Source organism: Anolis carolinensis, chromosome 1, assembly GCF_035594765.1.
Source record: "Anolis carolinensis isolate JA03-04 chromosome 1, rAnoCar3.1.pri, whole genome shotgun sequence".
Classification (NCBI taxonomy): Eukaryota; Metazoa; Chordata; class Lepidosauria; order Squamata; family Dactyloidae; genus Anolis; species Anolis carolinensis.
This window is the reverse complement of record NC_085841.1, coordinates 283285800-283312518: the sequence shown is the minus strand read 5'-3', so window position 1 is coordinate 283312518 and position 26719 is coordinate 283285800. Positions and strand designations below refer to the sequence as shown.

The 26719-nt window shown below is 38.6% G+C and overlaps 1 protein-coding gene across 6 annotated transcripts in view; it reads left to right on the top strand.

The window, feature by feature from the left end:
* Positions 1–26719, top strand: part of mettl15 (methyltransferase 15, mitochondrial 12S rRNA N4-cytidine) — a 206200-nt gene that overhangs the window by 470 nt on the left and 179011 nt on the right. For 3 of the 6 annotated variants that reach the window (XM_062967772.1, XM_062967771.1, XM_008118087.3), the window contains exon 2: positions 8115–8430. In XM_062967772.1, the coding sequence (XP_062823842.1) occupies positions 8167–8430 (264 nt within the window). In that variant the 5' untranslated portion in view covers positions 8115–8166. Of the gene's footprint in view, positions 1–65; positions 242–277; positions 297–8114; positions 8431–15976; positions 16007–18291; positions 18381–26719 lie in introns of those variants that run through there. The other 3 variants (XM_062967769.1, XM_062967770.1, XM_016996404.2) reach the window with 3 other exon arrangements.

Here is a 26719-nt window from a genome sequence, read left to right as displayed (position 1 = left end):
GTCTCCAAGCGCCGGGGCCAGCGGGCGGAGGCGGGTGGGCGAGCGAGCGAGCGAGAGAGGGAGGGAGAGGCTGGCCGGCCGGCCCATAGACTCCGGAGACGCCACGTTGCCTAAACACGCCACGCGCTGGCTGCTCTGCGCCTCCCACTCACGGGGCGCCCTGGTTGCCACGGAAATGGAGGGCTCCTCAGGTTTTGCCTTCCAGAGAATCCTTCTGTGCACGTCTTTACTACGCCCGCGGGTACAGCTGCACTGTGGAGTTAATGCACCGTTAACTGCCTAGGGCTTGTAATTTGGTGAGGCGCCACCCCTCTTTGACAGAGAAGGTTCAATGCTACGAAATCCAGGGAGCTGTAGATTGGTGACCTCCCAAGTTCCAGTCCAACACTTAAGACCTTGTAGAACTACAGCTCCCGGGATACCGTGGCATTAAAGTAGTGTCCAAGTGCACTGTTTCTGCTGTGTAGACGCAGCCTTCGCTAGCGGGCTGGCTGCTTGGAAGGGCTGCCGATCCGAAACGGCATACTGAAGAAGAACTAAAGGATAGTACTGTACTAAAATGGCCATGAAACCAGAATGAAGGGCCTTCTCCGGCTACACCAGTGGTTCTCAACCTGTGGTTCCCCAGAATCCTAACAGCTGGTAAACTGGCTGGGATTTCTGGGAGTTGTAGGCCAAAACATCTGGGACCCATAGGCGCTACACTGTTATGGCGATATTATTCCACGTTAACTGCCATTATTTGCAATTTAAGGGGAGTCATTTTGAATTCTCTGAGAGCTCCTGCCCTCGTTAAACTACAAACTCCAGATTTCCATAGAACATTGCCTTGGCATTTAAAGTGGAGGAGCCCCCGGTGGCCAAGGGGATAAAAGCCTCGTAACTTGAAGGTTGGGTTGCTGACCTGGAAGCTGCCAGGTTCGAATCCCACCCGGGAAGAGTGTGGATGAGCTCCCTCTATCAGCTCCAGCTCCATGCGGGGACATGAGAGAAGCCTCCCACAAGGATGGTAAAACATCAAAACATCCGGGCGTCCCCTGGGCAACGTCCTTGCAGACGGCCAATTCTCTCACTCCAGAAGCAACTCCGGTTGCTCCTGACACGAAAAAAAAAAAATTTAAAGTGGAATAATAACACTATGGCAGTCTAGGGCCCTTCTACACTGCCCCTTATCCCAGGATCTGATCCCAGATTATCTGCTTTAAACTGGAATATATGAGTCCCCACTGCCAGATAACCTGGGATAAGCAGATAATCTGGGATCAGATCCTGGGATAAAGGGGCAGTGTGGAAGGACCTGTAGTGTGCAGTAGGTCAGAAAGTGAGTCCTCCCTTTTAGTTGTGCCCATTTGTGGAGCTTGTTTCCAAGGGGCTCCAAATCTCTCCGAACAAGTGGATATGCATTCTTTTGCTACAATTGCAATTTTCCAAGCCCTATACCAAAATGATTTGATACATGTTGATAGTTTTGAAATGTGTATAATAATCTCCTAGCCAACAAGGTGCTGCCACCTAGTATAACTAATTTTTCATTTTTTTTGGATTTGGTATCATTTGGAAACAAACTTCACATTTGCATTGGGTTTTATTCCTTGTGATGTCTTAAGTGCTAATGAAATGGACATCATTCTCAACTGTGGTTGAAGGTAAGGCAGACTGGTAGTCACTATGAATATGGACCATGTTCTTGGTAAAAAATACTGAAAATAATTGTATTAGTTCCGTAGCAACAATAAGGTTACATCCTCCTTTTCTTGACTAAATGACCAAGAACCAATTGATTACAGTTGGCCCTGTATCCATGGGTTCAAACACTAAAGTACCCCATAGCTGCCCATGGTCTCCACAGCTTAGTTGTGACTGTTCCTTTCATACATTCATATAAATGTATATATTTATATTGTGATACACCTTAGCCTCATTCAGCTGATTTCATCTTCCTTGGAGTGGCAGGGCCTATACATTTGAAAGCATCTCTTTTGGCATTGTTTAAAATTCTTACTGTATCTGGCATTTCTGTTACTGCTTTTGATTTTTTTAAAAAAACTTCTATATTTCTGTCTTAATTATTTTTCATGCTTTCCTCTCCTTTTTCTTGAGGATAGGTAGAGGCAGTTTTGGTTGGGAAATTATGAGCTGTTATCTAACACTAAATTTAAGCCCATTATTTACAGTAGCTAACAATACTTATCAGTTTCTGCTGTGCATTCCAAAATACAAATAGAAAAAATTAAGAAACAAAAACATTGGGTTGTTGAAGACATTTTCATATAGATGTCAAATAGCATAAGGAACAATATTGAGAACAAGAGTTACCAAAATGAATAATTCAGCGAACACCCTTCCCCACTTCCTGATACTAGAAGATGCATGGCTAAGATAGAAAACAAGTTTAGACATTGATGCTTAGATGCTATACAGCATATAAAAGTTGTTCGATTTGGGCTAAAAAGTATCAAACTTCCTAAGAAATTCAGAGGAATCAACAGTGGGCACATCCTAATGCTGGAGCCACTTTTGAGCTCATGGAGCAGGGTGTTCTCCTTATTTGTGATGTGCTGAGTATATGAACTTGTAAAGAAAACAATTTCAAATGAAAAAGCTATAATTATAATCCACACATGATTATTCAAAAAGAGCCCTAATGTAAGAGGCATGATATATGGTTGCAACAGTTGTTTAGTTACTAGGGCAAAGTACAGACCGCATGGATCCTTCCAGGAGCTTGAATACGTCACCCCCAGTTTTGTTCTTAAATTTCTCATATCTTCTAGACTACTTCTGGTTTTGAAAAGTAGCCCACAAAGAGGGTGATAGCAAAATTGCCTCAGTGCTGTCAAGGTAGGACAAAGGGTTTCTTGAATTTTTTGTCTAATGGGACGCCAGGCGAAAGCCCTCAGAGCTCTGTGGAGGAAAGGGTGCTTTCTTGATTTTTGGGAGCTACTCACCACTGAGTTGGATTTGAACATAAGTCATTTACAGGATTACAGCAATACTTTGCTCCATATTTTTCTAGTAAGACAAAGTAGAGTATCAAATAGATACATATTTGCTGCATGAGAGAAATATGGGACAGTATGGCTGCAGTCCTGTAAATGAGTCATGTTCATTGATCAATGCATGGAGGATGTCTCTGGGGATGTTTTGCAAACATGGAATTTACAGTTAAAGAATGAAGCAGAGGCTCTTTCCCCAATTGTAGATGAGGCAGAAAAAGAACACACTAGGGATAATGAGGGGATCTTGGAAATATCTGACTGGGTTATCCTTAATGAATACAGGAGGAATGTCTCTGAGGAGAAGGCCAGTTTAGAGCTACACAATCCAGTTCAGCCACAGGATCAGTTTTTAGGAGATCTGCAGAGCACCTTACAGGAAATGGACCCTGTCAATCCTGAAAGAAGACTGGTGTTGGTCACAGGCAACTCCCTCCTGAGAGGAACAGAAGTAGTGATTTGCAAACCTGACCGGATATCTAGAGAAATATGCTGCCTCTGGGATAAAAATCCACCACTTAACTCAGCAGCTGACAAGACTCATCAAGCCCACCAACACCCCCCCCCCCCCCTTTCATATTGGTTTATATAGGAATCAGCAATACTGCAAAATATAGTCTTCAAAAGATTAGAAACTATTTTGAAGCTCTCGGAAGAAAACTGAAGTACCTTATTGTACAGGTGGTCTTTTCATCTCTTCTCCCTGTTGTATGATGCGGCCCAGGAAGAGAGAGAAAAATAGTAGAGGTGAATAACTGGCTCCGCAGATGGTGTCAGAAAGAACAATTTGGTTTCCTGGACCAAGGTCTGCTTTTCCAGGAAGATGGGCTTCTGGCACGGGATGGGTTGCACCTCACAGAAGTAGGAAGGAATATTTTTCCTCAGAGACTGGTGACCCTGACCAGGTAGACTTTAAACTATGTTGCATGAGGGCGGGTGACAATATCTTTGGGAACAGTAGTATATCAAGGCCCGGAGTGAACAGCCAAAAGGCTAAAGAGAGGGTTGGACAAACACAATAAGTACCAAGCAGCTAGAGGACAGAAATCTCAAACAGCTAAGGGAAATGTCCTACAGGCTTAGAGGTCTTTACAATAATACCCAGAGCATGGGAAATAAACAAGATGAGCTGGAACTCTTAGCACAACAATAGGCATAATTGAAACTAGGTGGGATGACTCCTATAATTGGAATGTAGCAATGAAGGAATATAATGTATTTCAGAGAAATAAATTAAACAAGAGAGGGGGTCTAGTAGCATCATATGTCGAAAATATTTACACTTGTGAAGAGATACAATTCTTCAATCCTGGAAAACAAGTTGAGAGCATCTGAATAAGAATTAAGGGAACAAGGACTGGAAATGATGTAGTTGCCGGGGTCTACGGCACACCTCCAAGTCAGACTGAAGAACTGAATGAAGCCTTCCTTGACCAGATGACCAAACATGCAGAAAGATGAGATATAGTAGTAATGGATTTAAACTACTCTGATATGTTATGGAAAACAAACTGCCAAGAGTACAAAGTCCAACAAATTCCCCACTTTCCTTGTTGACAATTTTATGGTCCAGAAGATAGAAGAGGCAACAAGAGGATCAGCTATTCTGGATTTGATCTTAACCAACAGTGAAGATCTGGTCAATAGAGTGGAAGTGGTGGGATATTTAGGTGGGAGTGACCCTGTGCTCCTGGAATTTATGATACAAAGGAAGAGTGAAACTAAGAGGAGTCAGACATGCAATCTAGACTTTAGGAGAGCTGACTTCAGGAAATTTAAAGAAATACTGAGTGTGATTCCATGGATAGGAATATTAAAAGAAAAATAGGTTAATGATGGATGGGAATTTCTCAAAAGTGAGATACTGAAGGCACAATTGCAAACAGTGCCAGCAGGAGAAAAAATAGAAGTGTAAAGCAACCAGGATGGATGCCCAAAGAACTTTTAACTGAACTAAGATTTAAAAGAGACATGCACAATAAATGGAAAAGGGAAATCACCAAAGAGGAATTCAAACAAATACCAAAATATGTAGGGAGAAGGTTTGTAAGGCTAAGGAACAAAATTAGCTCAGGCTTGCCAGAAAGATTAAAAACAGTAATAAGGGGGTCTTTGGTTATGTCAGTAGAACAAGGAAGAAAAAGGAAATGGTAGGGCCTCTGTGTGGAGAAGGTGGTTAAATGCTAATGGGATAGGGAAAAGGCAGAGCTGCTCAACACCTTTGCCTCAGTTTTCTCCCAAAAGGAAATTGGTGTTCAGTGTGAACAATATAGAGCAAACAAGATAATAGGGAAAATGCAACCCAAAATAGGTAAAGAAATAATCCAGGAATACCAGGCTATTCTAAACGAAATCAAGTCTCCAGGGCCAGATGAATTATATCCAAGAGTATTGAAGGAACTAGCAGAACCACTGGCAATAATCCTTGAGAATTCTTGGAAAACAGGAGAGGTCCCAGCAGACTAGAGAAGGGCAAATGTCCCTATCTTCAAGAAGGAGAAAAAACAGGACCCAAACAATTACCAGTCAGCCTGACATTAATGCCAAGAAAGATTCTGGAGCAGATCATTAAGGAGGCAGTCTGCAATCACTTAGAAAGGAATTATGTGATTACTAAAAGCATGGATTTCTCAAAAGCAAGTAATTCCAGACTAAACTTATCTCTTTTTTTGATCGAGCTTGGTAGATGCATGGAATACTGTGAATGTAGCATATCTTGATTTCAATAAGATCTTCGACAAGGTCCCCCAATGTGGGCTAGGTAATGCTACTGTTAAGTGGATCTGTAATTGATTAAATGACCACCAACGAGTGCTCACCAGTTGTTCCTCTTTATTGTAGAAAGAAGTTACTAGTGGAATGCCACAGGATTCAGTCCTGGGCCCAGTACTGTTTTACATCTTTATTATTCGAGGGCATGCTTATCAAGTTTGCAAGTGATACCAAACTAGGAGGAATAACTAATACTTCTGAGTACAGGATCAGAATTCAAAATGACTTCAACAGATTAGTGATCTGGGCCAAAATTAACAAAATGAAATTCAACAATGACAAATGTAAAATATTACACTTAGGCAAAAATGAAATTCAGAGATACAGAATTGATGATGCCTGGCTCGACAACAGTCCATGTGAAAAAGATCTTGGAGTTTTCATGAAAAACAAGTTGAACATGAGCCAGTTGTGTGATGCAACAGCTAAAAACGCCAATGGGATTTTGGGCTGCATCAAAAGAAGTATAATGTAGATTGAGGGAAGACATTGTGGCTTTCTATTCTGCTTTGATTAGACCTCATCTGGAATACTGTGTTCAATTCTGGGCGCCACAGTTTAAAAGAGATATTGACAAGCTGGAAGATGTCCAGAGGAGGGCAACTAAAATGATCAAACTTCTGAAGACCATTCTCTATGAGGAGCGTATTAAAGAGCTGGGTCTGTTTAGCCTGCAGAAGAAAAGGTTGAGTGGAGACATGGTAGCCATGTATAAATATGTGAAAAGATGTCATGATGAAGAGAGAGCAGGCTTGTTTTCTGCTCCCCTGGAAACGAGGATTCAGAGCAATGGGTTCAAATTACAGGAAAGATTCCACCTGAACATTAGGAAGAACTTCCTGACTAAGAGCTGTTCAGCAGTGGAACTCTCCACTTGGAGTGTGGGGGAAGCTCCTTCATTGGAAGCTTTTAAACAGGCTGGATGGCCATCTGTCAGGGGTACTTTGATTGTGCATTTCCTGTATGGTAGGAAGTTGGACTAGATGGCCCATGTGGTCTCTTCCAATTCTATGATTCTATGATTTTATGTACTCAGTTAGTTGTTAGTCTCTTCCAAAAGGTGCACTTATCTCTCCACAGTTCTGAAGACTGTCACCAGTCACCTCATTAAAAAAGAGAATATATAACCAGAATGGTATATGGAGCCAGCATGGTTTAGTAGTTTAGCTGATGTAATAGGATTCTACCTTATCTGAATATACATTCTTGCTCAGCCATGGAAACTTCTTAGCTAATCATGGATAGGTCACATTCTTCCAGCCTCAGAAAAAGAATAAATCTTTGCAAGAATACACTAATACAGTATAGTATTTGTATTAATTGAAGTTGATTTGAAGGCAAATACAGTAGAGTCTCACTTATCCAAGCTAAACGGGCCGGCAGAACCTTGGATAAGCGAATATCTTGGATAATAAGGAGGGATTAAGGAAAAGCTTATTAAACATCAAATTAGGTTATGATTTTACAAATTAAGCACCAAAACATGTTATACAACAAATTTGACAGGAAAAGTAGTTCAATATGCAGTAATGTTTTATCTCATTCATCCTCATAATAAATCTGTTGGATAGGATAGATGGAGGATGATTTCTACAATGCAAGTTGGAGTTTAAAAGTGTGTTTTATTATTGAAGCTTCATGTTCTGACTAACGTGATGTTAACCCAAATATGGTTGTATTTTCACTATGAGGCATTTGGATAATTCTCATCTATGTATGATGATGCTCTGTATATGTTAGTATGGCTTACTTTTAAATAGTTGTGCATGTTGATGGGAATTGATGAAATTCAAAATATACAGGGGTTGTAAAGATAAACTTCTGACAATTTAAAGTATTAATAGTGCAGTAGAGTCTTGCTTATCCAACCTTCATTTATCTAACATTCTGTATTATCCAATGCAGTCTGCCTTTTAGTTGTCAATGTTTTCAATACATTGCAATGTTTTGGTGCTAAATTCATAAATACAGTAATTACTACATAACATTACCGTGTAGTGAACTGCTTTTTCTGTCAATTTGTTGTAAAACATGATATTTTGGTGCTTAATTTGTAAAATCATAACATAATTTGACATTTAATAAGCTTTTCCTTAATCCCTCTTTATTATCCAACATTTTCGCTTATCCAACATTCTGCCAGCCCGTTTATGTTGGATAAGTGAGACTACTGTAGTTAGATAAATTAGTATAACCAGATGTTAAACAACATGTAGTATTTACTGGCGCTGAATCTTTCCCTGTCAGTTTCTAAAACAACAGTTATTGCTTTGTTACAGTTGTGTTTTTATTCAAGCCATTTTGGAAAATTCTAATTTTTATTTCTGATTTCTTGCCCTCCTCTAGGTCAGTCGATAACAGGATTCCTATCCGCCCTTCAGTCAAGCTTCTCTTCAACATGCCTCAGCTTCCATATTTATACAACATCTGCAAGCATTTTCTTTTTCACAACTTTAGTAAATCTAGTTCAAATTGTTTAAATATATGGGTCAAAAACATGCATACCTCATTAGCCAGTAAATGTGAAGCTCAAGAAAAATCATTGTCTTTGTATGATGATGAAAATTTGCTATATAGAGTAGACAGTGATAATGATCAACAACTGCATATACCAGTTATGGTAAAGGAGGTTGTGAATTTTTTAGCACCACAGAAAGGACAGGTAAGTTGGATTTTATTTTCAGAGTTTGTCTTTTAAATAATATCTAGGTATGAAGTTATTCTTTTTAAAATCTTTAGAAAAAATATTGCCAAGAAATAAAATTGGTTTGATGGGTGTACTTGCATATGTTCCTCCTCCCACCCCCAATTTATGTACAATTTCATAGTGAAACAAAAGCCACTTTTTATAGAATTACTTCCATAATTTTCCCATTGAACTATATAGAATATAGACATCTAATTTTGGGGTTAGATAAATTTCACGTTTCTCTTCTGGTTTATCTTTACTATAATATAGTACTCAGCCTGTGAGTCCCCAGATGTTTTGGCCTTCAACTTCCAGAAATTCTAACAGCTGGTGAACTGGCTGGGATTTCTGGGAGTTGAAGTCCAAAACACCCAGGAAGCCACGGGTTGAGAACCACTGCTATAATACATCACTTAAAATCATCCAGCCAGTTCACTGTATAGACTCACAAATGTTTCCTCTATAGACTCATGCACAAGTTGACCTCTTGTATTTGTTGAGAGTTTTTTGGGGGTCTGTGGATAAGTTGAGGGTAATTCAGTGTAAGGGGAAAACATCAGTACTGCCACCATTACTATTTCCCCAACCAAGGGCAGAAGCAGTCCCATGACTGACAACAGAAAGGCTCAATGCTTCTTTTAGGTTTTCTGAGTTCAGATCAGCTATGAAAAGCACTTTTGACTGTATGTGTGGTAGCAAGAAATGCCACATGCTTTCTGTCAGCTACTCAGCCCCATTCACTTGCATGTTCTCACCACATATAGGAGTCGCAAGTGCTGACTACATATTTTACTGTCAAACGGTTATTTTCATAACTTTTGAATGGTTTGAGATATTTTAATGACACTTTTTTCAAATAATGGCCACTACTGGGAAAACATTCCTTCTCTTTTTCAGTTTAATATATGATTTTTTTCTATCTTCCTTATTTTCTTTATTGGATTAATAGTTTTTGTCTTAAAATGAGTTTTCTTGTCATGGGAGATGGGTACTATGATATTTTCCAAAGTATGATTCTTGAGTTGCTTGTCAGCTTTGAATGTCTGGAAAAATATTTCACAAATTCTCATAATAATATAATAACAACAACAACAACAACAACTTTATTTTTGTATCCCACCCCATCTCCGCGAAGGGACTCGAGATGGCTCACATCAGGACCAAGCCCAAATACAGCATAAAATAAAATATCAAAATGTATTTAAAACATGTAAACATATAAAAATAAGGCATATAAAATATAATAAAAACATACTCAACCAACCAATAGCCAAGGCGCAGTTAGCATATTCTAAACATTGTACTGTACTTGGCTTCAGTTGTTCACTGAAGGACGAAGACTTTTCAAAACATAGAATGGATCTTTTATGATAACGATTGAACTTCCAAATCTAACTGACAAATTCAATCCACCTGTTGATTTCTTTCAATGTAATTCAGCACTGTCTTTTTCAAATGTGGAAAGGGCTGTATGATAGGACTAGTATGGTTTGTACAATTTCAAAATGGCATTTGGGCAAGAGGGCTTTTTGCCTTTTTGACCAAAAGAGATACTGTTCAGAAACACATTTCAGATGATGTGAGATTATTTGTCTTTGAAATAGCTATTAGCTCTCTCCTCATCTGTGGTTCTTACCTATGGAAGAACTGTCATTGGCTGCAAACAATTTTTTTATGCAAACTCTTCAAGTGTCTATCCACTTCTTTATAACCCTCCCTACATCTGTTTTGTAATGTATACTCTGAAGTACATTGTGTGAATGAGTCACCTCCTCTTTAGTTCATTTTCTTTTCAGCAAAGTGCCAGTTGCAGCAAATCCACAGAAATTTATATCCTGTAAAAAAAATTGCTTATTTTCGTGTATTCTGGTCCATCAAAGTATTTATAATGGTGAGCCCATAGGATCTGAAACTTTTTATTATGCTCTTTTTATAAGTATGTCACTGTTAGCTGTAGAGCCCATATCATTCTAATATATTATACCTAGATTCGTTTTTCCTGCTCATTTTCAGTCATTGAGAGTGTCCTGTAGTTAAATGACTGCAGATCCTCTTTTTCCATTATAACAGATGCATAAATGGACAAATAAATAAGTGAAGGAGAACTGCAAAATAATTGATGAAGTGTAGGAATGGTGGAAGTGAAAAAAGAGTGGCAACTTTGGTCTTTATACGTATAGACGATACAGTGAGATACTGAGGACACTTAGCCATTATTTATTTCACCTCCAACATCAGTGTTAACAGAATCTAGTAGTCTCCCTAAGGTCCAAAGTATATGTGGTGCTGTGTCTGTTTTTTCTTTACAAAATTCCACAGGTTATATAGTCCTGTGATGAAAAAACTATATTGTAGCTGTTTTTAAATGTATCTTTTGGTGCTCCCCATACTTCCACAAATTTCATTATTCATTTCAGTACTAATTCAATTTTGTCACATCTTACAACACAAGAAGGCACATTGAGAAACAACTGTATATGACGGGGCAAATCTGAGTTCATTTTTGGATTTAGAATGCCAAATTCCTGTAAAACCAACATACATTTAAAAAGATTTATGACCCTAAATTTTTGCAAGCTTGTGTTATCAAAAGGAGGCGATTTCAGGGAATCCCCTTTGTTGATTTTTATGCTAAATATTTCTCCCATTCCTAGAGCTGCTTTTCACCCTGGAGGAAAGGGGACAATGCAAACCCCTTCTCCTTGCGGCAACTTAGAAATGTAGTTATTTATTGCCTTTCAACCCACCAAGGCAAAGTAAAATAGATAAAAACATTTGAAACTTATGCATGAATTAAAAAAATTAAGAACGAATGTAAACTATTTTTTTTAACAACACAGACAAATCGAAACACTCAGAGAAGCCACCCTGATTTTAATGACTGAAAGACAAGTGAAAGTACATAGATTTCCCTGCTTACTAGAAAGGTCAAAGATGGATCCAACTTGACTTTCCTTAGAGAATGCCATGGTCAGAGTGCTGCTACAGACAGCGCCCTGCTGTGTCTACCAGCTTTGCCTAATGGGATGGAGTGGGGCCTCTTTTGAAGATCTTAAACTTAGGTAGGCTCAAATGGAAGGAGGCAGTTTTTCAGATATCATGGTCCAAAACCATCTAGGGCTTTGTAGGTGAAAACCAACAGCTCCAATTGAGCTCTGAACTAAATGGTAGCTAACACATGACTTGTAAGACCAGTGTTATATAATGTCTGAAATGCACACCTAACAACAGTTTCAATCTGCACTGGGTCCAAGAGCAACTCAAGCTACTCATCTAATTTTTCAGAGGGAGCACAAATCCATCCAGAACAAATATGAAATTCCAACCCAAAGTGACCACAGAAGAACATCCTAAAGCTACAGTGGGGAAAAAAGTATTTAGTCAGATACCAATTGTACAATTTCTCCCACTTAAAAAGATGAGAGAGGCCTGTAATTGACATCATAGGTAGACCTCAACTATGAGAGACAACATGAGAAAACACATCCAGAAAATCACCTTTTCTGAATTTTCACGAATTTATTTGCAAATTATGGTGGAAAATAAGTATTTGGTCACAACAAGCAAGCAAGATTTCTGGGTCTTACAGACCTGTAACTTCTTCTTGAAGAGGCTCCTCTATCCTCCACTCATTACCTGTAGTAATGGCACCTATGTGAACTTGTTATCAGTATAAAAGACACCTGTCCACAACCTCAAGCAGTCACACTACAAACTCCACTATGGTGAAGACCACAAATCTGTCGAAGGACACCAGAAACAAAATGGTAACTCTGCACCAGACTGGGAAGACTGAATCTGCAATAGGCAAGCAGCTTGGTGTGAAGAAATCAACTCTGGGAGCAATAATTAGAAAATAGAAGATACAAGACCACTGAGAATCTCCCTCGATCTGGGGCTCCATGCAAAATCTTACCCCGTGGGGTCAAAATGATCACAAGAACAGTGAGCAAATATCCCAGAACCACCTGAGGGAACCTAGTGAATGACATGCAGAGAGCTGGGACCAACGTCACAAAGGTTACCATCAGTAACGCCAGGGACTCAGATCCTGCAATGCCAGACGTGTCCCCCTGTTGAAGCCAGTACATGTCTGGGCCCAACTGAAGTTTGCTAGAGAGCATTTGGATCATCCAGAAGAGTATTGGGAGAATGTCATATGGTCAGATGAAACCAAAGTAGAACTGGTTGGCAGAAACACAACTTGTTGTGTTTGGAGGAGAAAGAATTCAGAGTTGCATCCAAAGAACACCATACCTACTGTGAAGCATGGGGGTGGCAACATCATGCTTTAGGGCTGTTTCTCTGCAAAGGGACCAAGGTGACTGATCCGTATGCATGAAAGAATGAATGGGGCCATGTATTGTGAGATCTTGAGTGCAAACCTCCTTCCATCAGCAAGGGCACTGAAGATGAAACGTGGCTGGATCTTTCAACATGACAGCGATCCCAAGCACACCGCCAGGGCAATGAAGGAGTGGCTTCGTAACAAACATTTCAAGGTTCTGGAGTGGCCTAACCTTATAGAAAACCTTTGGAGGGAGTTGAAAGTCCATGTTGCCCAGCGACAGCCCCAAAACATCACTGCTCTCGAGGACATGGGGGAATGGGCCAACAGACCAGCAGGAGTCCGTGCCAACCTTGTGAGGACTTACAGAAAACGTTTGACTTCTGTCATTGCTAATAAAGGTTATATATCAAAGAATTGAGAAGAACATTATTTCCCACCATAATTTGCAAATAAATTCGTGAAAAAATCATACAAGGTGATTTTCTGGATGTGTTTTCTCATGTTGTCTCTCAATAGTTGAGGTCTACCTATGATGTCAATTGCAGGCCTCTGATCTTTTTAAGTGGGAGAACTTACACAATTGGTATCTGACTAAATACTCCCCCCCCCCCCACTGTACACATCTATTTTTTTTCAGAGTGGGCTTGATTCCATCCAGAACAAATGTGAAATCCTAACCCAAGGTGGCCACAGGACCTCTAGTTTGTCAGGATTGAGCCTTAGTTTATTCATCTACATCTAGTCCTTCATTGCATATTGACAATGATTCAAGAATAATATAAGCATCTTGGCATCTGGACTTCTGACCGCCAAACTGCGGTCAGAAGTAACAACTTCATTTGTTGTCACATATATTCTGAAAATTATATTATACCCAGTGGGACAACAATATTCGTGACCAGGAGACTGGCCATTTTCCCCTTCAGGAAGACTGGAGTCATGGTCGAACGGAGTTCCGAAGTCCCATTCCAGAGGCAATCTATTTTTTTACAGCATTTATATTCCGCCCTTCTCACCCCGAAGGGAACTCAGGGCGGATCACATTGCACATATAGGCAAACATTCAATGCCTTTTTAACATAGAACAAAGACAAACAAACATAGGCTCCGAGGGGCCTCGAATTCATGACCTCATGGTCAGAGTGATTCATTGCAGTTAATTGCAGCTGGCTTGCTCTCCCGCCTGCGCCACAGCCCGGGCCTAGTATTCAATGCTATCAAAAGCCATTGAAAATTCCAGAAGAACCAATAGGGATACATTCCCCTGCCCAGTTCCTGATGTATGTCATACATCAAGGTGACCAGAACTGTTTCTGTCTTAATAGCCAAGTGTGAATCCAGACTGGAATGAATTTGTGTAGTTTCTTTCATTTAAGAAAGCCTAAAATTGTGCCATTGCCTCTTGGTCTGAGACCTTACATTTAAAAAGGAAGTTTAGGAGCTGATCGTTTCTTTGGGTGATAGAGCTGAGTGAATGTCCCTTCAGCATCTGTCTTACGTTTGCTTCTTTGAGAGAGATTGGAACACAATTTTCTTTCAGAGAAGACAGTTTCCACCACCCAGTTGGCCAGCCTTTGTATGGCAGCTGTAATAAACCATGGATTTAACAGATAAGTGGTGAGCCTTACTTCATTAAGTAATTTGCCCACATTTTTTAAAATATCAGTCTTTCCTCAACTGTTATTTCAGGGAAGACTTCTACTTAGCTCTGTGTTCTTTATACTCAAAAGGCTGGTTCTCAGTAGGCAAATCATGGTTTCTTCCTGACATCCTCAAAGTAGTTTCCTCCACCTCTCTTATGTTCCTTTCTGTTGAAAGAGAATTCGCAGGTTCTTCTAAGGCCCAGAACAGCAAGACACTTGGTCTGCTTGCTGAGAGGCATGCTATGTCTGCACCGTTCTCATTTTCATATGGTACTGAGTTAGCTTGTTGCTATCACAATGTATCACATAACAAATGATAATATTTCAGGCACTAGATTATAATAAAAAGATGCAGTATTTTGGGTGACTCAGCTTGTAAATGACGTTGTATACACTTTCCTTCTGCATTGCACCGTTAGTCTTTGCACTTTTGCAGAACTGGTCAAAAGAATATGTCTAATAACTTTGAGACGCTGGTTGTTAGATAAGTTTAAAGTTTTTAGATTATTCAAATTTATACACATTCATTAAGCATGTTTTATGAACTACCACTTCCGTTGCCCTTACTGGAAAAATATGCTAGAATGCATGATAATATTTAGTGATAATGTAAAGACATGATCATTTTGGATTAGGAATATAGACTATTCCCAAATATTCTTTATGAGAAGAACATTTTGGCACATAAATAAACTTTATTGAAAATTGTAAATCAGTGTAACTAGAAAGACTTACTTCTTGAATCAATCTGTCATCCTTCAGCCCTTTTGTATAGTTCTTCAGTATATTTTTTCCATTGTCTTTTTATTTCTGCTTCATCACATAAAAGTGTTTCCCTGCTATTCATAGAATATCCCTACTCTTGGTTTAAATTTCTCTTTGATTTCTCAGATCTTGCAGAAAAAGTGTCTTCTTTTTGTTTTATCTCTCTTTATTTACATTGATCATTGTCATAGCTGTTCTTGTCCTTGTGCTGAAGGTACTGAACAATTGTGTCTCAGTTTGTTTCTGCTTCTTGTCTGTCTTTAAGTGCTCAGAATATTACATCTGTTATACGGTGGGGGTGTTCTTTCTTTTTTACATTCTTCACAATGTTCCTAGTTCCTGGTCAATTACTGGTAGGTATTATGATGCAAATCCTTTTTTTTACATTATTTTTAAATTCTGCAGGGACATTCTTCAGGTTGTATTTTGACATGGTGGTTAGTTTAATGTTGTTTAGCTTTATTCTGATTTTTGATATTATCAGAAAATGGTCTATGCCACAGTTAACTCCTGATCTTTTTGAGTAAAGAGAATAAAACTTTACCTTCTTCCAATTATGCTGGCTATGTGATGTATACATTCGCCATCAGGTGATTCCATGTATATAGTTGCTTAAAGAAAATGTTTGTGATTGAACAAACTTGGCCTTGCAGTCAGATACTCAACTTTTTCGTTTCTTGATCTGAGACCGTTTTTTTCTGCAGTCTTAGCTTTTGCTCTGTTTACTCACTTTGTGGTTCCATTGCCTGTGGTTAACAACAAGTCCTGTTTTGGTGTATGATTAATTTCTTGCAGGACTCCAGCATAGTTTTCTTCTTATTCTGCCTCTGCCGTTGAAACATTAACTTGGGTAATTATATTTATGGATGCTTATATTTACTGTTATATTTTATACCTACTGTAATATATTGTAATATCTATTTGTTTATACCTATTGCAATGCCTTTAAAGTAAAAGATTCAGGAGGAAAATTGCAGCAGTCATAATCATCATCAGTGTTATTGCTGTTGGTAGATATAAAAAAGATAAATGAGAGGGAAAATCTAGAGGCACCTTGAAGACTAGCAGTAGCTTTTATGGATTTCACTAGTAGTACAGTCTTTAAGTCAAAGGTATATAAGCACAATTGTATAACTCTGGGGTACTATCAGAGACATTCTCCAGTACTTGAAGTACTTCACCATTCTACCTTTCTCAAATTATACTGAAAGTTGATGAAAACAATAATCTGTTAATGGAATGGAATTTATGAATATTTCCCCTTTTTGCTGTTTCTTTTTCCTGTTTTTTTTTTGTTCCAGAAATCTAAAAGTCAGTTTTGTATCAAGGGGGGCTGAAATGTTCTACCACTAACTTCCCTCAGATGCCTATTGAGGGAGGCCCATAGGGCTCCATTTTTTCACTGCAAAATAGTTACAGCCCCCTTTTTTGAAAGGGAAAAAAGGAAAAACGTGCAATTATTATGTGGTAAAATACAGTACTTCCTGTATGTACAAAGAAAACTTGCCTGTGATGAGGAAATAAGTGGTTGTATGAATCCACACCAAATAACTGAGGAGATGACACTGGCTACAAGCAAAGCGTATCTCTTCACTTTTTGCATTGAACATTTAATTGCTTTAAAAACAAATGAAACAAAATCAACATACAGTATATACTCAAGTATAAGCCGACCCGAATATAAGCAGAGGCACCTAATTTTACCACCAAAACTGGGAAACTTATTGACTGAAGTGTAAGCCGAGGGTGGGAAATGCAGCAGCTACTGGTAAATTTCAAAATAAAAATAGATACCAATAAAGTTACATTAACTGAGACACCAGTAAGTTAAATGTTTTTCAATATTTACCGTATTTCAAAGAAAAACAGTGAACTAGCTCTGTAAATAGAAAAGTAGCATCAACAAAAACTATGGTATCAACAATAACTTCATAATAATAATAATAATAATAATAATAATAATAATACGAATAATAATACGAAATCCAGCATATTTATCTTGTTTGCTGTGCCCTAACTCCCCATGGGGATTCTACCCAGCTTCCAACATAGTAACAGGCAAACATTCAATGCCTATATAAACAACTAGCTGTGCCCTGCCACTTGTTGCTGTGGCCAATTGGAATGGCACTGAATAGCCTCGGTGCTTCAAAGGCTGGCTGCTTTTTATATAGGGGCCACCTTCCTTGGGCTGGTTGAATGGGACGGAGTGACCTCATGGCTTCGAAACCTTCTGCAAGTTCAGGACATTGGGTGGGTTTGAAAGAGAGCCATACAAACGAGGAGGAAATGAAATATATCTCCTTTCCCTCCTTCCCTCCCTTTTGACTCAAACTGTTCTTGCAATAACAGTAATAATAAGAATAAATCCTGCAAATTTGTAAGAGTCTCTCTTTTTCGTCCCCTTCCATCCAGGCAATCTTTTTCTTCTTCCTGGCTTGCAAGGGCTTTTTTCACTCACTCTCATTTCCCTTTTGAAAACATTCCCTTCTTGTCTCTCTCTCTCTCTTAAAAAATAAAATAACTCCAGCCAGGGAAGAGAAGCGGAGGAGGGAGATTTTGAAAAAGAAAACACACTGGCCTCCAGGCTCCACTGCCCGGCTTGACGTTGACCCCATTATAAGCTGAAGGAGGCTTTTTCAGCCCAAAAAAGAGATTAAAAACTCATTTTAAATTATATAACGCAGTTTGAAATACAGGTCTATTATCCCTTATTAATAATGCTTGGGACCAGAAGTGTTTTGTAATTCAGGACTTTGTTTATGGATTTTGAAATACCTGTATGTCCATCTACATAAGGAGATATCTGGGTGATGAAGCCCAAATCAGAACTCAGAATTTATTTATGTTTCATATATACCTTGTACACATAGCCTGAAGGCAATTATATATTTTTGATAATTGTTTCCAGGAATTTTTTTAGGTACATTGAACCGCCAGAAAGAAAAGGTGTCACTGTACTTGGTTCTCATGTAAATCATTTTGGATTTTGGAGTATTTGAAATTTCAGAATTCTGGATATTAGATGCTCAACATGTATTGGTTTACTGTGCTGTTTTGTATCCAGTAGTGTCCATTTAACAACGAGGCCAACTCCATTGGTGTAATGTGTCTGCCCCTTCCTGTCACCTCCAGAGCTGCTCTGGCCATTGGGATCCTGTAGAATGGAGTGAGGAGCGAGTTGCAATTAGATGAGGAGAAGGATAAGATTTTTAGCACAAAATGTATGTATACAGTACTTATATATCTTGTAGAGCAATAGTTACTTGGCTTCCTTATTTAATGTATTTCCTTTCCATCCACAAACACTCAGACAAGCTTGAACTATAAGTTCAATTTTCATATGATAACCCAACTTAATATATTCAATAGCCAACTGGTGCCAGCATTTTTCACCATTGACCATAGTGGCCAGGAGGACAGTCATTCAGCATTAAAACATCTGGCAAGCACTAGGTTGGGGAAGCCTAGTATAATTTAATATCACAACACATTTTAAAATATATAAACCAAAGATATTGATAAAATAATAATTTTGGATTGTGGGCAAAATAGTTATAATCAACATTTGTGTGTATACTGTACATAAGGTTGCTCTTGACTTTCATAAAAATGTATTTATTTTATTTACAATATTTTTACCCCACCTTTTTCACCCGAGGGACTCAAGGTGGGGGGACTAAAACCTAGTATGTCGTGATAGTTTCCTCAGTAATCTTGAAAGGAGATTATTTAGTTGCTTCATTTGAATATTTGCTTCAACATCTGTTGTAGAAGGCTTAATAACTCCTCTTTATATAAATATGTTTGCATAAATTATCTTGCACGAGTATCTTCTATTGTTCTTAGTCTTATTGTAATATACTGTAAGCTTTTATTATACAGGAAATAATTTACTACCTTAATAATTTCCAATTCACCCAATTCCTTTTAAAATGTACCCTTAAATGAACCTTGAAATCTATACTACAATGACTTATTGGCATTCATAACAATAAAAAGGTACTAGCACCATGTTTAGAAATGTCAGTTTAGAAAAATTTGATGCAAGCATGCTGCATATTTATAAAATTATGGCTTATGTGGAGAAGGTAGATAGTAATACGTTTTTTTTCCATTTCTCATGGGAAAGAACTTTAGATCCTAGAGTGAAATTGCCAAGAGAGTTCAAAGGAAATTCCTTTTTAACCCATCTATAGCCAATTTACGGAATTTGCTATCTCAAAATGACTACTAAATAAATTTGCTTTAATATTGGTTAGACAAATCCAAAATCATTATGAACAGTTGTTTCTCTGTGTCCGTGAGGGCTAAGGGCGCAGGACTCCCACAAAAAGTAGAAAAAACACAAATATCTTAAGTCCCTCCCCCAACTTGCATGCTACAGACTCCTGTCAGCAGTGTCAATTATCACTCTGTTTTCCAGTATTCCACCAGAACACCATTGCAATTTTAAATCCCTTTCTAGGCCATCGGCCACCTTGCCAGACTCCTTCCTGTCAGTTTCCTGTCCTTCCATTCAAACTAGTTGGATTTTAAACCCCCTTTTAACCCAATAACCCTTTTTGGAAGGTACTGTTGGAAGGAATGAGTGAGATGACAGGGTTGATGGGTTGGAAAGTGGTTTAAAATTTGACTGGTTCTGTTGGAAAGAGAGTGAATTGAGGGGAGGAAGAAGAGCAGAGTGAGGAGCTTGATGAACAGGAAGTGGGCTAAAAATCTAACTGGCTCTTTAGGAAGGACAAGAGATTGAGAGCAAGAAAAAGTGGTTGAGCTGGTTAAGCTTGTGAATAATCAAATCTATGGCATAAAATCCCACAAATGTGGAGGACCAACTGTACAGTGTTCCCTCACTTATCACGGGGATTACATTCCAGGACCACCCTCAAAAAGTGAACATCTGCGAAGTAGGGACGCTATATTTGTGTTGTTTGCAAGTAGCGTCTCTGTCCCCTCCTCACTTCTCAAGCATGTGCATGCACGCTCCCGCCACTGCCACTGCCTTGTGAGACAAAAACAAAGCTGCGTCAGCCTTCTTTTCTCTCCCTTCCTTAGGCTTCTCCTTAGGAAGGAAGTAGAAAGAGGGATTTATAATATTATTTTATTATTTATACTATTATTTTAGTTTTTATTTAAAGACCGCGAAACAGCAAATCTACGAAAAGCGAACCACAAAGTAGTGAGGGAACACTGTATATGTAAGTTGCAGGTTCAAAGACATTATAATACTGAATATTGCTAGCTGAAAGGCACTTTTGCCTTCATGTTGTGTCTTTGTGCTTCCCATGGGCATTTAATTTTTCACTGCAGAAACAAGATGCTAATGCAGTAGGACTCACTTTAGGTTGTTATGACTTTATGAAGACAGCATCATGGTATGTCTTCTTGCCAAGACATAGCGCTGTTTTATGTTTCTCTAATGTTTTGAGCTTTAAAATTCATCTAATAATGTTTAAATTAGATTGTTTCAAAAGCAGCATTGCCTAAGATAGGAGATGATTAGAGGGGGAAAGGAGATGGTCTACCTGAACAAGATCTGCAAGGGGGTTGGAGTTGTGTTTGTACTACTGAGGACTATTAAGAAATCATTGAGGAGAAATTTGGAGAAAAGCACAGTTTTTCCTTGCTAAATGGGGTTTGGATTAAAAACAATACAAAATACCCTTAATACAAAAGAACAATTAAAACATAGTTGCCTAAAAGACAAAATACTTCTGTGGAGTTGTCAATCAGTAATTTGAGCTGACAACTGTGCTTTAATTAAATTTGAGACTGTTACCAATTAGTCTATAGCACTACAGGCTTCAAACTGCCTGTGACTCAGTGTGCTGACTCATCCAGCAAAACTTTTCTTACTAAAGAAATATTCAAGCACCCACAAAGATGAAAGATCAAAAAGAAAGCAGGTTCATTGACCTTCTTTCCAAAACCTTTCTATTAAATTTCAATTATCAGAAATGTACAATGTGTCTTTCCCCCTCCATAAAATGTAGTTATAAAGGCTGCTGCAGGAGCATGACTTTATTATTACTAAAGAATAAATAATTTCTCTGTAGTATATGGTATTCTAAGAGTTCCCGTTCTAGTTAATGTTTGGATTTGTATAGCTTTCTGATATTTTCAATTACATGGCCATAAGTTTTACCTATGATATTTCTTACGTTAGAGAAAAGTGTGAAAGATTACTAAATTCATTAGTGCCTTTCTATTTAATTTGCAGTGAAACCTCCCCACTGCCTCTTTTTTATAAACATTTGATGACTCAGCTACCTTCTATCACAAAATATTAAAAGGATGAGACAAAAAGTTCAGAACAAAGAGTATAATACTTAACCAGAACCCTTGTCTCATTATACTTTAACACTACTTTTAGATACGCTCATGTCAAAAATCCAATATTGTGGTTTTTCATATGCACCCCCACGCCTTCTCTGCAGCTCTCCATAATGCTCAAAAACTTGCTTTTTGAGGTTTTTAAAGAATTTAAGAATGCATAAATGGCTAAAAGGACAAGGTAGGAAAGTGTGGCTGGAGCCTCCCCAAAGCCCCATACCCCCAATGTTTTTTTTTTTGGGGGGGGGGGGGAGATTTTTTTTCTTGGGTTCTGCCCCCGGATTGATCCTGTGTGTCAGAAAATCTGCTAGCAATGAATCTGGAAGTGATAATAGTGTACTTTCTAGTCATGTCCACTGCACTGAAGGATGTGGTAGTCAAAATTTCCCTCCGTGCTTCCATAATTACACTCCCTTGCCATATGAGAAGGAGAAATATCCCATTCATTTAGAAGCCACATTGTGAGCAGAACAACCCAATTGGATCAGGGCTACTGTCAGTATAAACATAGAAACATTTTGCCTTAAACGTCTGAGTAATCTTATTGGTTAAAATTCTCTCGAAGCTCTTGTTTCTCTGAAACCTATGTGTGATAACTACCTAATTGGCCAACGTTTTGGAAGTGTCTGATCAGGCTAACTCAAGTTACTACTGAGTAACTTTTAAAAATGGTTTTATCGTTTATGTGGAAGAGTGATGACTTATAAAATTAAACAAATATTCCGACGTAAATGTTTCCATTTTTAAAAAATGTGAACAAAGTTTCCTTAAATCTCATGAAAAACGGCCCCAAATTATAGAGTAGGGGTCCCCAAACTACGGCCCAGGGGGCACATGTAGCCCATCGAAACCATTTATCCGGCCCCCGCAGTGGCAGCTCACTCCTCCTCTGCCGAAGAAGGTGCGTGCAGTGCAAGGGAGGATGGAAAGGCACACGCCACCTCCCTTACCCGCTGCGCGCCTTCTAAAGCTTTGCTTGTTTATAATGGTATTTTAATTATTATTTAATTAATTATTAATTTTAAGGGGTGCTTTGCTAGTGCTTCTGGGGCACAAAGGCAGAAGGGAGTTGGACTAAATAGCACAAGGGGTCTCTTCCAACCCTCTTTATTATTATTGTTATTATTGACACAAAGACAAAGTATAACACAGCAAACAAGATATATATGCTGGATTTCGAATCAAAAAATCACAAGTCGAACACTTCTCAAGCGTTTAGGACTGTGCAATGTACAGTAGAGTCTCACTTATCCAAGCTAAACGGGCCGGCAGAAGCTTGAATAAGCGAATATCTTGGATAATAAGGAGGGATTAAGGAAAAGCCTATTAAACATCAAATTAGGTTATGATTTTATAAATTAAGCACCAAAACATCATGTTATACAACAAATTTGACAGAAAATGTAGTTCAATATGCAGCAATGCTATGTAGTAATTACTGTATTTACGAATTTAGCACCAAAATATCATGATATATTGAAAACATTGACTACAAAAATGTGTTGGATTATCCAGAGGCTTGGATAAGCGAGGCTTCGATAAGTGAGACTCTACTGTATTATTATTATTATTATTATTATTATTATTATTATTATTATTATTAACAACATTGAGGCTGGGTGGCCATCAGTCAGGGTGCTTTGTTTGTGCTTTTGGTGCACAAAGGCAGAAGGGGGTGCTTTTGGTGCACAAAGGCTCAAGGGGTCTCTTCCAACCTCCTTTATTATTTTTATGATGATGATGATTAACATTGAGGCTGTATTTGTTCCTGTTTTGTTTTTTTGCTTCAAAATAAGATATGTGAAGTATGCATAGGAATTTGTTCATAGGTTTTTTTAAAAACTATAGTCTGGCCCTCCAACGGTCTGAGGGACCGTGTATTGACCCCCTGTTTAAAAAGTTTGGGGACCCCTGTTATAGAGGATCTGGCTACTAGATAATAATAATAATAATAATAATAATAATAATAATAATAATAATAATAATAAGTTTATTTGTATCCCGCCTCCATCTCCCCCGAAGGGGACTCGGGGCGGCTTACAGCAAAATCAAAATACAAACAATGATAAAATATAAAACATCAGGACAAAAACAAAACCAATAAAAATATACACAATAAGTTAAAAAACACAACGCAGAATTAAAACATCAGGTTAAAAACAATGAGGTTGCAATAGTGGATAAGCAAAGTGTACAGTGCACATTATGGGTAACAAATTCATAAATAGATAAAGTGCATTAGAATCATTTAAGGTCACATTAGGTATGGTAGGGAGGAGTCCTGAGTAATATCAATCAATCAGGAATTGGGAAGAGCGACCAATGCAAAAGGTCGAGGAGGATAATAATTGTGATGGAAAAAAGATGATCTTAACCAAAGGCCTGAGTGAAAAGCCAAGTTTTCAGACTCTTCCGAAATGCCATCAAGGTGGGGGCTTGCCTGATCTCCCTAGGCAGCGAATTCCATAACCGGGGGGCCACTACAGAGAAGCCCCTGTCCCTCATCCCCACCAACCGCGCTTGCGATGCTGGCGGGAGCGAGAGGAGGGCCTCCCCCGATGACCGAAGAGACCGTACAGGTTCGTAGGGGGAGAGACGATCCCGAAGGTAGATGGGTCCCAAACCATTTTGATATACAATACAATTTCTTATTTCATAAGTTTTTCTGCCATCATAAAACTCCTGCTAAATTTCTCTGTTTTATATTGCCAACATAATAGTGTAAACTCTGGGGGGAGGAAAAGATAAAAAATATGTATTTAAAATTTTTAATGATAATGTATACTAATATACTGCAAAGATTTGTTGTCGTTAATTGTTGTGAAAGTGACTTCAACCTAATTTTGTGTGTGTGTTAGGAGCGACTTGAGAAACTGCAAGTTGCTTCTAGTGTGAGAGAATTGACTGTCTGCAAGGACGTTGCCCAGGGGACGTCTGGATGTTTGATGTTTTACCATGCTGTGGGAGGCTTCTCTAATGTTCCCCGCATGGGGAGCTAGAGCTGACAGACAGGAACTCATCCTGCTCCCCGGATTTGAACCGCTGACCTTTCGGTCAGCAGTCCTGCCAGCACAAGGGTTTAACGGTTAACAGGGTACCTCATTCATAGGGTCATATTAAGCTGAAGTGGCGCAATGGGTGAAACTTTAACCCATTGCACCATTTCAGCTTAATATGACCCTATGAATGAGGTACCCTGTTATCAACAGATTTGTTTAGGTTCTTATGGACTCAGAGCTGTGGTTTTACTTATTGAGTATATCCATGTACAAGGTGATTTTCTTTTTCTTTTTGCTTACTGCTATGTAGAAAAATAGTATCTTACAAAGCATTACTGTAATTTCTAATGAGTCATACTTTTCATGATATGTCTGAAATATAACTGTTACGGTTTAGTGTTCTTGGTGTTTTGGCTTAATTTACACTTGGATTCATTTATTTGTCTATGATATCAATTGTAATTTTCTCCAGCACCATATTTCAGAGGAGTTGATTTCTTTCCTGTCAGGTTTCTCCACTAAAGTACTAGATACCCACAAATACAGTAATATGTTTTAGTAATGTTCAGTTAACAGGTATAAAGTAAAAACTCATATAGAATGAAATACAATATGTTCAGAATTCACAATTGTAGTAAACATAATCTATACATCACAAATGACTAGCTCAACAATGTATGTTCTATATATAATTGTTCAGTTATTCAATCAGTTAGTTGAGCTGAAGAGCAAGTAGGTCACAGTAGATCACGACCGGTTTCAACTAGGTCTTCTTCAAGTGAATTAATCTGGGAAAATTATAATGGATTAACAAAAGCATATAACATATCCACATAAATATCATTATAAATTTGACATAGAGACTTACATAATTCTTGTATAATTCTTTCATAGCTACGCTTCCAAGTCCTAATCTTCTAGTAATTTTAACTGCAGCCCCCATTCTGATTTTGTAACTGTCAAGGTATAGAAAATCTTTAAATATTTTAGTGTAGCCATTATTATTGTTTTCTTGATATTTAATTGTAATCTTTGTGGGGTTCCTTTATTTTTTTCAATAGATTTCCCAAGTCTTTGCTACTTTCTGCTAGTTGTATGATGTTATCTCCATATCTCAAATAATCGGTGTTCCTTCTTCTAATGTTCACACCTCCTTCCTCTGAGTCTAATCCAGCATCTATATATAAAAAATGTAATGTGCATAATTAGGATTGAGTTAACAACAAAACCACTGAGCCAAATCACACCAAATTTGGCCAAAAAACTAATCACTTTCCAAGGAGTGACCATATAAAAACACAAAAAACAGATTGGCCTATATCTATTTTTCACTTTCCCCCCCTCCCTTTCCGGCCCGAATGGTGTGCTCCCCTCTTTTCCCTTTACTCTCACACTTGCCCTGAGGGGGGCAACTGTGTTTACAGCTGACGGGGGGGGGAGGGGCAGCCCAGCATGTGGAGAAGAGCAGGTAGAGAGAGGGAGCCAGCTGCCAGGACTGTTCTTCTTGGAGGGGCTTCCCTCCCTTCTCTCTCACACAGGAACACATAGATCTCAAATTAGAAAATTGGGGGGGGGGAGGGGAAGGGAGGACGAGGAAGAGCCGTTCTCTCCCTGGCTGCCAGTCAGAAGGGTAGCTCCCTCCTTTAGGCCCCACCCACTTCATTTCATAGTAACCCCTCAGCCACAGTGGTGCATGCGGGATAGGCAGGGTTCACTTAGGGCTCTTCCACATAGCCCATTATCCCGGAATATCAAGGCAGAAAACCCCACATTTGCCTTGAACTGGGTTATCTAAGTCCACACTCAGAAAATGTGGGATTTTCTGCCTTGATATTCTGGATAAAGGGCTGTGTGGAAGGGGACTCAGGCTTCCTCCACACTGCTAAGAAAATACAGATTATCTGATTTGAACTGGATTATATGGCAGTGTAGACTCAAGGCTGTTCCACACAGCTTTGAACTGGATTCTCTTGAGTCCACACTGCCATATAATCCAGTTAAGTGTGAATTTTATACAGCTGTGTAGAAGAGGCCTCATATAATCCAGTTCTAATCAGATAATATAAGATTATAAATATATATAATAATTACTGTGGTATAATAATACAGAACATTATAATCACTAAAATCAGGACGGCAAATAGAGAACAACACTGAAAACGGGAATTCCAGACAGGAAACAATCAGGGCTAGCTAACACCTCCCAACAAAGGATTCCCCTAGGGAGGAAT